Source organism: Triturus cristatus, chromosome 2_1 (assembly GCF_964204655.1).
Source record: "Triturus cristatus chromosome 2_1, aTriCri1.1, whole genome shotgun sequence".
Lineage (NCBI taxonomy): Eukaryota > Metazoa > Chordata > Amphibia > Caudata > Salamandridae > Triturus > Triturus cristatus.
In genome coordinates, this window is record NC_140581.1 from 1,162,130,376 (window position 1) to 1,162,147,870 (window position 17,495).

At 44.1% G+C, this 17,495-nt stretch overlaps 1 protein-coding gene across 1 annotated transcript in view; it reads left to right on the forward strand.

Annotated features, from left to right (window-relative positions):
* ANP32B (acidic nuclear phosphoprotein 32 family member B) overlaps positions 1 to 17,495 on the forward strand; it is a 196,242-nt gene that overhangs the window by 120,809 nt on the left and 57,938 nt on the right. The window contains exon 4 of the mRNA XM_085636610.1: positions 15,565 to 15,754. Coding sequence (XP_085492736.1) covers positions 15,565 to 15,754 — 190 coding nt within the window. The remainder of the gene's footprint in view (positions 1 to 15,564; positions 15,755 to 17,495) is intronic.

Sequence of the window (17,495 nt, forward strand, 5' to 3'; positions counted from 1 at the left end):
ACATCAATTATCAACAGACCATTCAACGGAGATGCTCTGTTTGGCAAGGAAGTGGATTAATTCTTTAGGCAAATTAAAAAAGATAATGAAACAACAATGGCTATGGGGGCCCTACAGCAAAGAGGTTATTTTAAAAGAGGAGGCTTCTCTAACCGAAAAACCACAGGTAGAGGCACCTTTGGTCAAGGACAGCAGAAGCCACAACAATCTCAGGGACAGCCCCAAACCAACAGATGGGTCAACAGTCTAGCTACCAAGGTTGGCAACAACAGCAGAAGCAGCCCTTTCGAGGAAGAGGGAAAGAGAGAGGAAGAGGCCAATCGTCTAGAGGAAGAGGAAACGGGTCTAACTGACTTTATCCCGGAAAAGGACCCACTCAAAACACCAGTGAGGGGGAAGAATATCCTTTTTCCACAGACCATGGAAAAGGATTACAACAGACAATTGGATATTACATTTGGTACAATACGGATATTGCATAGAGCTCACAAAGACACCACCTACAAAACCACCCAAAACAAGAAAATTAACCAGATCAGAACAAACACTGGTCAACGCAGAAATCAAAGAACTATACTAAAAAACAGGCAATAGAAAAGGTACCAACACAAGAGTGGTACAAAGGAAACTACTCACCATATTTCCTAGTACCCTAACGGGACCAGACCCTAAGGCCAATCATGGACTTAAGATTCATAAACAAGTTCATACTAACACAACACTTCAAGATGTGTACCCTTCAAGAAATAATCCCACAGATTCAAAAGGGGGATTACTTGGCAACAATAGGCCTCAAGGACGCCTACTTACATATCCCTATGAACAAAAGGTACAGAAATTACCCAAGATTCCTACACAATGGAACATACTACCAATTCAAGGTACTCCCGTTCGGCATAAAATCTGCTCCACGGGTGTTCACAAAGTGTTTAGCCGCAGTGGCGGCACACCTGAGAAGAGCAAAAATCCACGTCTACCCCTACTTAGATGACTGGCTAATAAGGGGATGCACGAAACAAACATGTCACAATCATGTTCAAAAAACAATTCAAACGCTACATATCCTGGGTTTCCCAATAAACCAAAAGAAATCTTCTACAACACCAGAGAGAGAAAAAACCTTCCTAGGAGCAAGACTGAACACAGCAAACACCAAGGCTTATCCCACACAAGCCAGAATACAAGCTATCCATCACGAAACCGCTCTCTACCAGAGGGGTCAGTCTCTGACAGTGAGGAAAGTAATGAAACTAATGGGCATGGTGGCATCATGTATCCCACTCATCCCTCACGCTCGCCTACACATGCGCCCATTTCAAGAATGGCTCACCAGCAGCTGGTCACAAGCCACAGGAAGTTGAGAGGATCTAGTGGTTGTTACACAAAGGGTGCAAGCAGAGATACAATGGTGGGCATCCAACAACATAGCACAGGGGAGACCTTTCAGGGACCCAACTCCATCTGTGACAGTCCCCATGTATGCATCCCTCAATGGGTGGGGTGCGCATTTCAACCAGCTGAAAGTTTATGGTCAGTGGAGCGAACAGGACTCCACTCAAAGCATTCCAGACACGTATTCAGGAGAAAACCATGTTAATACAAACAGACAATACAACTACAATGTTCTACCTGAACAAACAGGGTGGAACAAGATCCTTTCCCCTGAGCAAACTTGCACAGGAAATCTGGCATTGGGCGATACCCCAAAAAATCAATCTACAGACAGTACATTTACCAGGGGTAGACAACATTACAGCAGACAAACTGGGCAGACAAAACAACTGCTCCCACGAATGGGAGCTGAAACAGACAATAGTACAGTATCTATTCAACATCTGGGGAACACCAGTGTTGGACCTGTTTGCAACAATGCAGAACAAGAAATGCCAAAGTTTTGCCTCGAGGTTTCCACACCACCTGTCAAAGGGAAATGCACTTTCACTCAATTGGTCACAGACATTTGTTTACGCCTTTCCACTTATACCCCTGATGCAAAGAGTGCAACAAAAAGCAAAGGAACCAGGAACAAATATGATTCTCGTTGCTCCTCATTGGCCAAGGCAAACATGGTACTCCACTCTCATAGAACTATCCAAAGGGGAAATGGTCAGGATCAAAGTAGAAAAGACGTGCTGACAATGCAACAGGGCCGTTCGAGGCATGTGGGCTGCTGAATTCATATCTGTGCATAGATCTCCGCCTAGTGTTGGGTCCGGATGTTTGCACGTTGTTGTCCTGGAAGAGTCTTCGAAGTATCCTAGGATAGGTGACTCCTCCCCTGGACTACAGTGCGCATGGGCATCCTCTCCATCCTCAGATTGTTTTTTTCCGCCATTGGGTTCGGATGTGCTATCTTGACTCAAGTTAGGAAAATCTTTTTTCAGGCCAAAAGGCCTTTAGTTCGCGTCGGTACTGTTCTCGATCGGTATCGATAGTATCTTTGTTAGTTTACTAACTTCCAGAACCAACTTTCGCATCTTACCCGACCGTCGATTTGACATCAACGATGGAATCGAGGACACCATTCAAGAGGTGTCCGGTATGCAATGCGAAATATCCCCACGTCGACGTCCATCCGGTGTGCAACAAATGCCTTTCACCGGATCACGACGAATCTACATGCATGGCCTGTGCCAGATTTCGATCCAAGAAGACTCTACGGAATCGACGAGCGGCGAGACTCGAGGCGCAGCAAGCGGCACCGGCCCCGGCCGACATCTTCAACGCCGAGACCGAAGATGTCGAAGAAGTGGAGAACCTACCCTCCAGTCCCGCTTCCGAACATAACTGCGGATCGGAAGACGTCGACGAAACACTCTTTAGCAGAGATGAAGACGACACCGAGGTAGGAGACTACAATGAGGCCTTAGGGGCCGAGGAGAGTAGCTCCGGTGACGAGCAAGGCCTACCCGTTCAGACTGAAGAAAGCCCAGTGCAACAGTCTATGGCTCCGGTCGAGGGATCGCCTTCGGGCCTTACCCAAGACCTATCCCGCAGTTCTTCGGCCCCGCCCTTGGGCCCGGCCTCGGACATTCAGCGGCAGCCATTAATGCCCAAACCGGCTGGTTTCCCTTCTTCGAAACCGAAAGCTGTATTGGTTCAATCGAAACCGAAAGTAGCGCTGGTCGGATCGAGGCCCTCCACACCTTCGACGCCAGAAAAACACATCGGCACCGAGCGCACCAAACGAGACTTCGGTGCCGAACTCGAAGCGGCAGACGTCGGAGTCGACATAAGAAAGAAGGCCTTCGGTACCACTAAACCTGCTCGGCTCCCGGCACCGACGCAATCGACTCCAACCCCAAAGGTCAAACAGCCTGCTGCGTCTCACACCGCTTCCGCGAAGAAGTCGACGGCCATTCCCGCCCCTCGACTCGATGACCCACCGGCGCCGAAAAAATCCACGACCGCCTCGACAGAACCGGTCGGTGCGAAAGAATCGAGGGCGCTCCAGACGCGGCCCATTGCTGCGCAAAGCACCAAAAAGAAAATGGTCCTCCAGGACACATCGGGCTCCGAGCCAATTAAAGCTCTAGCAGCCTCTTCGGCACCAGCCAACATTACTTTTGGCCTGCCACCATCCACGGCCCCAAAACTGTTCCAAATCAGGACACGGGTCACCCACACCACGGTCACGCCTGCCGAACGCTCTGCGGAGACGTCTCCATCGCATCTCATCGACGCCGACACCGGCAGGATGATTATCCACAAAAGGAAAATCACTTCGGAGCCAGCTTTGGACTCCTTCAGGATTCCACTTAAAAGAAAGCTGCCTGTGGCTTCAGAACCAGTTCTGTACGAACCTTTCCACTCACCCTACCAGGATCCACAATCCTTCTCTCCCACACACTCCGACACCGATGCGTTGGAGGACTACATGGGTGGCCAAGTCCCCTACCCTGGAGACATGGACCCTGACGGCCAACAGGACCCTGATCAAACTTGGGATGACCCTGTGGACCCAGGTGCACCTATGGATGCACAAGACCCACAACTCTATGGAGCAAAAACATCTCCCACAGAGGACACTGCAGCGTTCAACGCTCTAATTAAACGTGCTGCGGCCAATCATGGGGTGCAACTTCACTCGGACACCGTCGAGGACGACTTTCTTATGGATACTTTCGCATCCTCAGAAAGGAATATAAAGACTCTGCCCATGTTAAAAGGGGTCCTCAAACCAGCAAAGGACATCTTCAAGGAACCCACCAGGGCAAGAGTGATAAACCCCAGGATCGACAAAAAATACAGATCAGCGCCTGGGGACCCTACTTACATCAGAGGCCAATTACCTCTGGATTCCATTGTCGTTGCGAATGCTCGCAAGAGGGCACACTCACAAACAACAGGTGACGCTCCTCCCCCGGACAAAGAGTCCAAGGTGTTAGAGACCTCTGGCAAACGGGTTGCCGCCCAGGCGGCCAACATATGGCGCATTGCCAATACTCAAGCGCTCCTCGCTCGCTACGATAGAGCGCACTACGACACATTAGAGCAACTACTCCAACATCTCCCTGACCAATACAGAGAAGGTGCAGAAATACTCATCAGGGAGGGACAGCTCCTCACAAACGCATCCATCAAGTGTGCGCTGGATGCCGCAGACACAGCTGCCAGGGCCATAAACACTAGCGTCATGCTGCGACGACATGCCTGGTTACGAATCTCCGGATTCAAACCAGAGGTGCAAAACAACATACTCAACCAGCCTGTCAACCCCGACTATTTATTCGGCCCAGAGGTTGACACCTCCCTAGAGAAAATAAAAAAGGACACAGACACTGCAAAGTCCATGGGGGCTCTCCAGACTCAGTCCTTTCGGAGCGGCTCCTTTCGTCGCCCCGGAAATAGAGGAGCAGGTAGAGGACAGGGGTCACAGCAAACATACAACAAGGGCAATACACAAACCACCTACGATAAAAACACCCGGGGTGGATATCGTGGCTCCAGTACAAAGGGCAGAGGACGCGGCTACGGCAACACCAGGTCCTCCCCCAAGAACAAGCAGTGACGCCCTCTCCCTTCCTCCCGACCACATAACACCTGTCGGGGGAAGGCTACAAAGGTTCCTGTCCACGTGGAACTCCATCACCACGGACAGGTGGGTCAAAGATATTGTCAAATACGGTTACTGTCTAGAACTAACCTCCACTCCACCCACAATACCTCCAAGAAACCGTCCTATGTCCTCAGAGCACTTAACGCTCTTACAGCAGGAGGTGCAAAGTATGCTTCTAAAAGGCGCAATAGAGGTCGTACCCATCCACGAGCAAGGTACGGGGGTGTACTCCCTGTACTTTTTAATACCGAAAAAGGACGGGTCACTCAGACCTATATTAGACCTGAGACCCCTAAACAGATACATTCTTTCAGAGCATTTTCACATGCTCACTCTACAGCAAGTCCTCCCGCTGCTCAAGCAGGGAGACTTTCTGGCCACACTGGACCTCAAGGATGCGTATTTCCACATACCCATTCACCACTCACACAAAAAATACCTCAGGTTCACTGTTCAAGGGCAGCACTACCAATTCAAAGTCCTTCCCTTCGGCGTGACAACGGCACCAAGGGTGTTTACAAAGTGCCTAGCTACTGTGGCGGCACATCTACGGAGGCAGCACATACACGTCTACCCTTACCTGGACGACTGGCTCGTTCAAGCAAAGTCAGCCCAGCAATGTGCCAGCCACATGTCCCGCACCATTCACCTCCTTCACAGTCTGGGGTTCTCACTGAATTACCCAAAATCCCATCTACAGCCCGCACACGTACAACAGTACCTAGGTGCGACTATAGACACTCTGGCGGCCACAGCTCAGCCAAATTTGGTGAGAATCAACAGCATGCAAATGCTGATTTCCAAATTCAAACCACAACACTCCCTTCCCGCGCGAGTGTTCATGCAGTTGATAGGCATGATGGCCTCCTGCATCTTCATAGTCCCCCACGCGAGACTACATATGCGCCCGCTTCAGGAGTGCTTAGCACGTCAGTGGAATCAGGCTCAAGGACAGTTGAAAGACCTAGTGTTGGTGAGCGGTCGGGCGTTCAACTCTCTGCATTGGTGGAATCCACAAAACCTTTGCAAGGGCCGACCGTTCCAAGAGCCTGTCCCACAGATAATACTGACGGCGGACGCGTCTCTCCAGGGATGGGGAGCTCATGTACTCCATTACACAGTGCAGGGACTATGGACACAACAACAAAAGAAGATGCACATCAACCTTCTAGAGCTGATGGCAATCTTCCTCGCTATGAAAGCATTCAAAGTACACTTGTGCAACAAAGTCGTGTTGATCCGGACGGACAACATGACTGCCATGTACTACATACAGAAGCAGGGAGGAACACACTCTCCACAGTTGTCTCATCTGGCTCAGAGCATGTGGAAGTGGGCCATTCAAAGGAACATGTTCCTCATGGCAGAACACCTCCCCGGCAAGGACAACCAGATGGCGGATCTGCTCAGCAGACACAGCCACCAGATGCACGAGTGGGAGTTACACCCATCAGTACTCCAACCGTACTTCCAGCAGTGGGGTCATCCAGAGATAGACCTATTCGCAACAAGCGAAAACGCAAAATGCCAAAGCTTTGCCGCCAGGTTCCCACATCCGCAGTCGCAGGGCAATGCGATATGGATGAACTGGTCCGGCAGATTTGCGTACGCTTTTCCCCCAGCACCATTAAAACCGCTGGTGGCACGCAAACTGCGTCAACACTCACTGATGCTCGTCCTGGTTGCTCCAACGTGGGCACGCCAGCCGTGGTACACCACCTTTCTCGAACTTTCCGTGGTGCCGCATCAAAGGCTGCGGGTCAAACCCGAGCATTTGACGCAGAACCATGGAGAGATTCAGCATCCAGATCCGCAACAGCTGAACCTGGCAATCTGGCTCCTGAAGTCCTAGAGTTTGGCTACCTAAACCTGCCACCTGACTGTATGGACATCATTAAGGAGGCCAGGAGACCCACTACCAGAGCTTGCTATGCAGCCAAATGGAAGAGGTTCGTCATTTATTGCAATAATAATGACATTAACCCGCTAGACGCATCCATCCAAAACATTATTTGTTACCTATTACACCTATACCGATGCAATCTGGCGTACACCTCTATACGTGTCCATTTGACCGCAATATCAGCCTATCTGCAAACCAGGCAGCACCTCTCACTATTCAGAGTGCCTGCCATCAAAGCATTCTTGGAAGGACTCAAACGAGTCATTCCACCTAGCCACCCACCAGCCCCAATGTGGAACCTCAACTTGGTCCTCACACGCCTGATGGGTCCACCCTTTGAACCTCTACACTCATGCGAGATTCAATTCCTTACCTGGAAAGTAGCTTTCCTAGTAGCGATCACTTCCTTAAGAAGAGTTAGTGAACTCCAGGCACTAACCGTTCAAGAGCCATTTATACAGGTTCACGCCAACAGGGTCGTACTACGTACCAACCCCAAATTCATGCCAAAGGTGGTATCGCAGTTCCACATGAACCAAACCATTGAACTGCCCGTTTTCTTCCAAAACCCACAAACTGTCGCAGAAAGGGCACTCCATACACTAGATGTCAAAAGGGCCCTCATGTATTATATCGACAGGACCAAACCCTTTAGGAAAACACAACAACTGTTCGTTGCCTTTGCACCACACCACAAAGGTAACGCTATCTCCAAAGCAGGAATAGCCAGATGGATCGTTAAATGTATTCAAATTTGCTATCAAAAGGCTAAACGCACTTTAACGATTCCCCCACGAGCCCACTCAACACGTAAGTTAGGGGCCTCAATGGCTTTCCTAGGAAACATTCCTTTGCATGACATATGTAGAGCAGCCACCTGGTCCACTACACATACATTTACCAAACACTATTGTGTAGATGTGCAATCAAAACAGCAGGCAGCTGTAGGACAGGCCGTTCTCAAAACTCTTTTTCAGACCGCTGCAGCTGGCACTGGTAGCCGCCGCTAATAAGAGGGCACTGCTATATATTCTATGCACAGATATGAATTCAGCAGCCCACATGCCTCGAACTGAATATGCTACTTATTAGTATGCATCTGTTCTTGGCATGTAGGGCTGCTGACATTCATATCGCCCTCCCTCCTCCCCGGCGCCTGTAGCAGCTGCAGCTCTCAGAATTACTGTAAGCATGGTCATCACTTTCTATATCTACTCCATCACTGCCACAATGGCGAAAAACAATCTGAGGATGGAGAGGATGCCCATGCGCATTGTAGTCCAGGGGAGGAGTCACCTATCCTAGGATACTTCGAAGACTCTTCCAGGACAACAATGTGCAAACATCCGGACCCAACACTAGGCGGCGTTCTATGCACAGATATGAATGTCAGCAGCCCTACATGCCAAGAACAGATGCATACTGGTAAGTAGCATATTCAATATTTTACACTGGAACCAGCAACGCTACAACTAGCAGCCTGGCGCCTAAATACATAGAATTTGGGCATCTCAATCTACCGCTCAGAACCATGGAAATTATAAAAGAAGCAAGAAAACAGTCAACAAGAAAATGTTATACAGCAAAGTGGAAGCGATATACCACATGGTGCACTGATAACAACAACACTGATTCTATCAATACACAAGAAACAGTTATTGCATATCTTACTTACCTCTTGGACAGCAACATCAACTTTTCCAGCCTTAAAGTGCACATTGCTGCCATAGTGGCATACACAAGAGGAAAATCATGCAAAAGCTTTTTACAAGACCAGTCATCAAAAGGTTCTTAAAAGGAGCAAAAAGAATAGCTCCACCAAGAGCTGCTCCAGTACCAACATGTAGCTTAAATACAGTACTTTCTCAACTGATGCCAAATCCCTTTGAGCCCCTGCATGCAGCGGACCTCAAACATATTACTCTCAAAACAGCCTTTCTCATTGATATAACATCACTACGAAGAGTAAGTGAACTGTAAGCATTAACTATACAAGAACCCTGCTTACAAATCCACAAGGATAAAATAATCTTAAAGACTAACCCTCAGTTTTTGCCAAAATTGGTATCTAAGTTTCACTTAAATCAAAACATTCTCCTGCCAGTTTTCTTCAAAATGCAAAAACTAAAGCAGAGAGAAGCCTCCATACCCTGGATGTAAGGAGGGCTTTACTGTATTATTTGCAGAAAACAGAACAGATCAGGAAAACAAAGTAATTGTTTTGAACCTTACGCACATAACCATACAGGATCAGCTGTCACAAAAGCAACTATTGCAAGATGGATAGTACTAGCTATCCAATTATGTTATGCCAATAAGGAACTAACAATGCAACCAACCGCTCACTCCACTAGAAAGAAAGGAGCAACGCTGGCATTTATGGCCAATGTACCAATTGATTCCATTTGCGCAGCAGCAACATGGGCATCACCACACACCTTTACAAAGCATTATTGTGTGGATATACAAATTAATAAGGAAGCTCAAATTGGACAGAGGGTGCTTCAACACCTGTTTGCAAGGTCTTCCTTTCACCACAGCCTCCCATACACGGGAGAAACCGCTGCATAATCTCATGAACAGCATGTGAATTCAAAAAAGGATTCACGCTGAAAAACGAAATGGTTACTTACCAGTAGGAGTCGTTTTGCAGCTTGAACAATTTTCTGGATTTACATGCGACCCACCTGGCCTCCCCTATAAGGAAAAAAAACAGGTGGGAAGCAAAGGACTACATCCAGTATTTTTTCAAAACCATCTTAAAGATTACAAAACATACAAAAAAAAGAATCCGACAATGGCCACCATGCACGTCGACCTCCAGGATACCGTCTGACGTCACACAGGGGACGTACCTGGCACCAAATGGTGGTCATCAAACAATCTGGAAGAAAATGGGGTCTAAGGGAAATCTTTAATGACCTGCCCAAGTCCTAATCCCCTCTTCAAACTTGATAAATACACAGAAAGAGAACTGGGGGTCAACACATATTTACCAAATGGTGGTCGACAGCGTCCAAAACAAGGAAAAAAAACCAAAGACAATTCCGGACCCAACCACTAGATGGCGGAATGATGCACAGCATGTGAATCCAGAAAATTCTTCAAGCTGCAAAACTACTTCTACTGGTAAGTAACCATTTTGTTACCCCACCAGTTTTTCTAGCCACTCCAGGTGATCCTATTATGCCGTGGGAGGGCAGGCGTGAAGCCTTTGAGACTTAGTTGAAAGGGATGGGAGGTGACATTTTTCTGGCTAAGAGGAAATTGGCTATGTTGAAATATAGTTTGAGGGTGGAGGCCAGGAAGGTTTTGAAAACATTGCCGAATGGTAATAGAAGAAATGTTGAAGGGGAAGATGAGGGTGAAGATAAGTATGTTGTGGCGATGAAGGCGCTTGAGGAGAATTATGGAAAAAAGTTCAGCGTGTTGTGGAGCGTCACAGATTCTTTTCGTGTGTGCAGTTACCCAATGAATCTATAGACCGATATGTGGTAGTATTACAAACGGTAGCTGCCACACGTAAGCTCGAAGACCTGCATGAAGAAATTATAAGCAACCAATTGATTAGTCGCCCAGCCAATATGAAAGTTCAGGAAAGGCTGTTGAGTTTAAAAGATCCATCATTAGAGAAGGCCATCGTAGTGGCCAAGGTCATCATGGATACATCACGTCATGTGAAGGAGTTGGAGAAAAATGGAACAGGGGAGGTTCCATCATGCAGGTGGTGGAGTAAACTAAAAGAATGGGAAATAAGCCAAATAAAGATTTTGATGTTAAAAAGAAGTTGTTCTATAGATGGGGTAGTGTGAAGCATTTTACTACGTCAGGAAATTGCCCAGTCTTAAAATCTAAATGCTTTTAACGCAACATAATAGGACATTTTTCTAACCAAGGAAAGATGGATAAAAAAGGAAGTGTAACCTTAGTACAACTAGGAGGGAGTAAAGAGGGATAGAGAGAAAGTGAACCTAATGAGGATGTTGAAGTGTTGATGTTGTATGATAGTCCACAAGGGCCAGATGTTGTGGCGTCATGTGAGACCAATGAACCGTGTTGTGAGCCATATTTCCCACCTAAGTGTGTGGTGCTGATTAATGAAGCAAATGTAGACGTGTGGGCAGATTCATGTTTGCCGCACTCACTTATGGATCAAGAAACCTGGTGCAAGCTGGGTGAGAAAGAATTATCAGGAACTGGAGAATAATTGGTAGGGTATTGCAGAAAAAAATTACCTGTAATGGGACGTTTTTAAGCAGATTTCCGTTTCAAGGGACGGAATGCTGTGAGGTGGATAGATGTAGTGGAGAAGGGAGGAAACCTACCTGGTTAGCAGGAGCAAAGAGCGCTGGGAATTGTATTGAATCCCAAAGCAGAGACGCAAGTGTTATTGTTAGAGCGAGAAGATGTTGAAACGTGAAAGAAGGAATTCACTGGACTATTCGGGGAAAAACTGGAATGTCTTTGGAGGTTTTCACATAAAATAATCTTGAAAAATAGAGCAGTGCCAAAATTTCAAAATGTGCAAAGTGTACCTGTAGTGCTGAAGGATGCATTAAAGGAAGAACTGAATACGTTGTACGGAAGGGTTGAGTCCAGCTTTGATTGCCCATAAGCCCAATGGGAAAAAATGTGTGGACTTGAGGGATTTGAACAATAATATATGGATAGATCCACACCCTATACCCAACATAAATGAGCTCTTGGCTGGTGTCAAAGGAGGGCAGTGCTATTTCACACTTGACCTCTCGAGCGCTTCCTGCCAAATGTTGTTGCAGCTTTGTTTCAGCGAGTTATGCAAAGATTGTTGGGTGAGTTGGAAAATGTGAGACTTTTCAACACATGGACAGCTAACAAAGGAATGTGTATGAGATTTTGGAGAAGGCCGGACTCACTGTGGAAGCAGATAAATGCAAATTTGCGTGCCGAGAAGATGAATATTTGGGCGATACCATATTGTATGAAGGTATTAGACCAAAAATCAAATTGATGGAGATCATTGACAAAGCTCCGCATCCATTAGATAAAGATCAGTTAAGATCTTTTTTGGGTCTGGCGGAGTACTGTGCCAAGTGTTTGAGAAACTTTTCAGATATGGCACAACCCCTTTGAGCATTAATGAAGAAAGGGCAGAAGTATGTGTGGTCGAATTAGTGCCGAATTCCTTTTGAGGAGATTAAAAGATTCATTGTGGGCGCCGTGAAGTTGAAACAGTTTGTGCGTGACCATAGTCTTGACTGACTCAAGCATGCATGGTCTGGGGCAGTCCTGATGCAATCCAAAGAGGGGAAAGATAAGGTGGTTGCATTTGTCTCAAGACCTTGGAAGGGTGCTGAGGAAAGCTACTCTACTGTGGAAAAGGGGGCACTTGCTTGCTGGTAGGGCATCCAGGTTTTTAGAAATGTTGTATGGGGAACAAAATTCGAGTTACGAACAGACTATAAACCACTTGTGGATGTGCTCACCACAAAAGGTGTAGGGTGAGCCTCTCCTCGAATTGAAAAATGGGTATGTAGGCTACAGGAGTTCTCTTTCAAAGTGAAGTATGTTCCAGCCTTGTGCAATGTGAATGTGGATTGCTTATCTAAGTTACTGGTACACAGCAATGTATGTGAGGCAGAGGAAGAAATGGATGGTTGCGGATATTTTGTGTGCAAAAGTTAAAGCTGTACCTGAAGACGACTGGAATGAAGTTATAGCAAGGGACACATGCAAAGTATTGCGAAAAATTTGCAGAAGGTATGGTCAGATATTATGGCACTTGAAGTGAGTAACTGTAAAATGTATTGTCAGTTTTCAGTTCAGGATGGTGTAAGGAGCGGTGGAAAGTTGGCAGTACCAGTTGAGTTAAGGATTTTAAGTAAGTTAAGTATTTTGTATGAAGGACATGGAGGAATGTCCAGCATGAAGAGGAAAGTGCGGGAAGACTTGTGGTGGCCAGGGGTGAACCAGGACGTGGAAAGATTTGTAAGGGGATGTATTTGTTGTGCTTGCAGTGATTAGTCCCACGTGGTTAAAGAAACGTCTGTGGTACCTATTAGTTTCTCGGGTAAAGCATGACAAAAGGTAGCCACACATGTTCTTGCCAGAACTTCCCAATTCAAACTGGGCACAAAGTTTGCCATTGTTCTAGTGCACTATCATTCTAAATGGCCAGAAGTGAGTTTGGTGTGCAGGTTAAGTCCAACATGCTGATTGGGTTTTGTGAGGAGGTGTGGCGAAGGGAAGGTTATCTTGAATAAATTATTAGTACGTCAGTTTCAGGTTGAGAGTGTCCCCTGTGTCTTCTTTGTTTGTCCTGCTTAAGCTCGCCCCACAAGTTTTGCTCCCATTTGTAGGAGATTACGCCTGCGTAGCTATCTAATGGTCATCCACATACTAAGATCTGATTGCTGCCTATCAAATGCTATACCTTTTGCTAAGTTCTTAGGGGCCATCTGGATGCTGCACAGGAAGCTCTGACTTCCTGCTTAATTTCTGGTGATTTGTTTTCACAATGACTATTTGATGCATTGTAACATCTCAATGTCTACTTTTATTTATTTTATATTGTATTTTATATTATTTATATGGAGAAGTTTTATGACATTTACACTGTATTGGAAGGTTTTAACCTCTATTATTAATGATCTTTTATCTGTTCTTGTATCTGTACTTTTATGGCCCGGGTGGCTGAAATAAAGTTATTTGAATGAATTAATAAATTATTATGGACATGGTCCCTAGTTCATATCAGATGAGTTTGAGATGTATCCGTAACAGTATGCGGTGAAACATGTGAGGCCAGCAATTGGGCATCCTCGTGAGAACAGCTTGGTGAGGGATTTGATAGAGTGTTAAGTGAAAATGTACAACTGTCATGTAAAATGAAAAGTGTGGGAGGAGGAACTAAAGAAATTGTTGTGAAGCTATCGCACTACTACACATTTCACCATATGGGAAGCACCTTTTGTATTGTTGAAAGGCAGAAAACCTTGTACCAAGGCTGTGCCTGGATGGATGGGAAGAATGGGTAAAAAGATTTTATTATAAGGAGTTGTTGAGCAGGGTGCAGGAGAAACAAGTGGGTGCAAGAGGAATGACAAATTCAATAGGCATGAAAATAAGTATATGTGTGGGGATTTTGTATGCAGACGTTTATCGGGTGGCATAAGAAAAGGGATGTCTAATAGGCCAACTCCCAAAAGAGTAATGAGTGAGAAAATCTAGTGAAGACTTGGAGGATAGAAAGTGGTGGAATATAAGGAATGTGAACAAGTAGGAAGTTGGTTAAAAAGATGTATCAAGGATGACAAATTGGATGTGAGTGAAACATTAGGAAGGTGTCCATCTGATATAAGGAGAAATGGTACTGCTCAAAGTGTACCCGAACATTTGAAGGTTAATGTTTTGGGATGTGAGGACTGTTAAGTGTTAAGAAAAAAAGCAAATGTTCATGAACAATATATGAACACTGTAAAGAAATATATTTTGTAGGATTGCATGTACGTATGCACTATAGTGAACATTCATCCATTTCTAATAATATAATGGGAAGGTGAGGCCACCAACTTCTTCAAGGGGCCTAAACTAAATGTTGAGGTCTGTAATGGCTGAATTCCTGGGATAACTCAATGAGTGCTACAAAGTGCAGAGGGCTAAGTTGCTCCACCATTGAATATATGTTTGTGTCTTTTGTGGCAAATAATAGTCAAGAGTTCAGAGATATTGTTGAAGTTGCATAGCTATGTTTGCCTTCTCCTAGTGTGTAATTTTTCATTTGCCCAGCCATCGAGTCATCTACTCCTGCATTCAGCACATCATTAAACTAAACCACTTTGATGCTCTAGATTTAACGCGTTTTCCTGTAATTAACGACTGGTCAAGCTCGCTCTGTAAATGGCCGTGTGGCAGAATGTCACAGCAAACAACAATCCAAGGGGTACTTTTCTGTAAATTTTCCGAAGTTCAGAAAAAGTTTTGGATCCTACTGATCTTAAAGCCGCTTGCTCATAAGCAATGCCGGCCAGCTTTTTTTATTCCTCCAGCTTTTAGATAATGAGTACATCATGCGGTCTGTGGCTATCTTCTTAAAGAATGTAATTAGATGTAGAAAACCCATCATATTATGATCGGTTGGTGATGTAATCAAGATTGTATTTTATGATGAATTCCTTATCAGTTCCCGCTGAAGGTTTTTAACTTTTTAAATAAGCTTATTGCATACTTAATCATTTTGTATATGACTTTTAGACTTGTAAATAGTATTTGTTTTATGTGTGTACTTTGCTTTTATGATTTCCACTGTAGAAAGAAAATAAAGCTGTTTTTTTAATTGAATTGACTACTCCAGTTTCACACACTTAGGTCGTAACTTATGTGAGCAATGTAAAAAAAATGTTTCCATATGATGCAACATTGGATTGAATTTTTTTAGAATATTGCAAGCATGTTTTTTTAGATTGTGTGCTATATGTTGACTTCTGATATACTGATCTGTTAGGTTTTGCATAAATAAAATTGCATATATTAAAAAGATGTGCTACACTAAGTGTTTAGTGAAACTGAAATCTTATGTAAGTATCAACATGAAATATTAAAGATTTGCCTTCCTTTGCAATAGAAAAAGTTAGAATTCCTGAAGAGTTTGGACTTGTTCAACTGTGAAGTAACAAACTTGAATGACTACAGAGAAAGTGTTTTCAAGCTCCTTCCACAATTGACCTACCTTGATGGATATGACCAAGAAGATGGAGAGGCACCTGATTCTGATGCAGAAGCAGACGGTGTAGATGATGATGATGAAGATGAAGGTGAGTCATACTCAGATATGGAAAGTAGAATTATTACCAGAAATTACACACCTTTCTTATTGGCCTGCATTTAATCTTAGCCTGCATTTTCTTTTAAAGCACATCCTTCTCAGCTCAGTCCCTAAGGGGCTTGTTCTCAAAGGTGTGTATATTAACTACTGCACCTAGAAGTAACCCTACACTTTAGCTGTGCACCATTTGTAGATGTACTCCTAGATGTAATATTGCATGTAACCCTCACCTCTAATCAGTTAGTGGAGTCTCCTTCCATAGAATTTATGAGTGTAAAATATCTATGAGTAACTTTACACATGAAAGTGGAGATCTCTGCCATCGTGGCAGAAATCTTCTTTGGGGAAAATATAGAAAGAAATGTTCATTATTCTTTAAAAAAATATTAATTCAAACGTTTTCATATATATAGTGTAAATGTAACTTAATTTAATTGTGTATTATTAAAATAGAATTAAATAAATGTAACAGCTCAGTAAGTTATCAAAATCAACATAATAAATAATATTAATATATTATTTTAATTTATGAATAATTGTTAAACAATCATTTTAAAACAAACCCACCTGCATTTATATTTATTATATAATAAATGTTTACTACATTTTTGTGTTCATTTTATTATTTTACTTTTTATGATAAAAGTTCAAAAGTTTGTTTTTATATTAAGTTTTTTATAAAATTTCAAATTGATATTCTAATTTAAAGAATTCATACTGAAAAATAATTTAATTAATTGAACATTAGTTCCCTAGGGGTGTTATTTTATTTCTCTGCCTCCTTTGTTTACTATGAGAGTGTGCTGCAGTATCTGAGAGGGGCCATGTGCGGTGTTTAACTTACTCAAAGGCTGGGCTAGAGTTCATTTGAGCCTTTTTTTACTCTTTAGGCCTGTAGTGATCTTTTTTGTTTGCCTTGAACGCCCTAAAACCTTCCCATTTAGTTGTGAGTATTGCGACTTCCGTTTGTCTCTCCCACACTTACTACAAACACACATATCTATGTGTGTGGCGATCTCTGACGCTTTCAAATAGATCTCACCACAGAGAAGATACGAAAGTGGAGATCTCAGGTCATATGTGTATGAATAGCATTTTGTAGTGTGTGAGTACTACTACTGTGATACTACTTTATGTAGTACAAAATGCCGTGTTTTTAATTGGCTCCTGAATATATCCAATTTTCGAAATCGAATATTCACTTTCAGGGTATAATGGTGCACTATGGTGTTAATGTATTTTTATCTTTTTGGTGCTTTTGTTTTGCCTAGAATTGTATTATTTCTCTCAGTCTTAAAGACTGAGTGAGAAGTCCATCAGTCCATTCTCTAGATCAAAGAGTATTTTCTATAGGTATTTGTTTTAATCTTATTTCTAAGGTTTAAGTCAGGAGTCGAACATTTTTATTCTAGCATTTTCCGCTTTGTATGCTACACTTTGGGCCTAATTTTCAGGAAGCTTTATCTAGATGGCTACAATCGCATCGAATTCCAGCAATAATTTTTAGCTAACTGCTAATGTCCAATAACGCAGTGATCTTTTTGAGCCACAAGGCCGAAGGTAGGTTACTGGTCCTTTGACATATAACAGAAAGCATTTAAACCAGGTGTCTCCCGCCAGTCGATTGCAACCTACCTGTTGCTCTTAGACACATTCAGAGTAGCTCCCAACCTTGAGTTGATTTTTCAATAAGCTCAGGGTCACATTCTCTTTTAAAGTTTAGGGAAGTC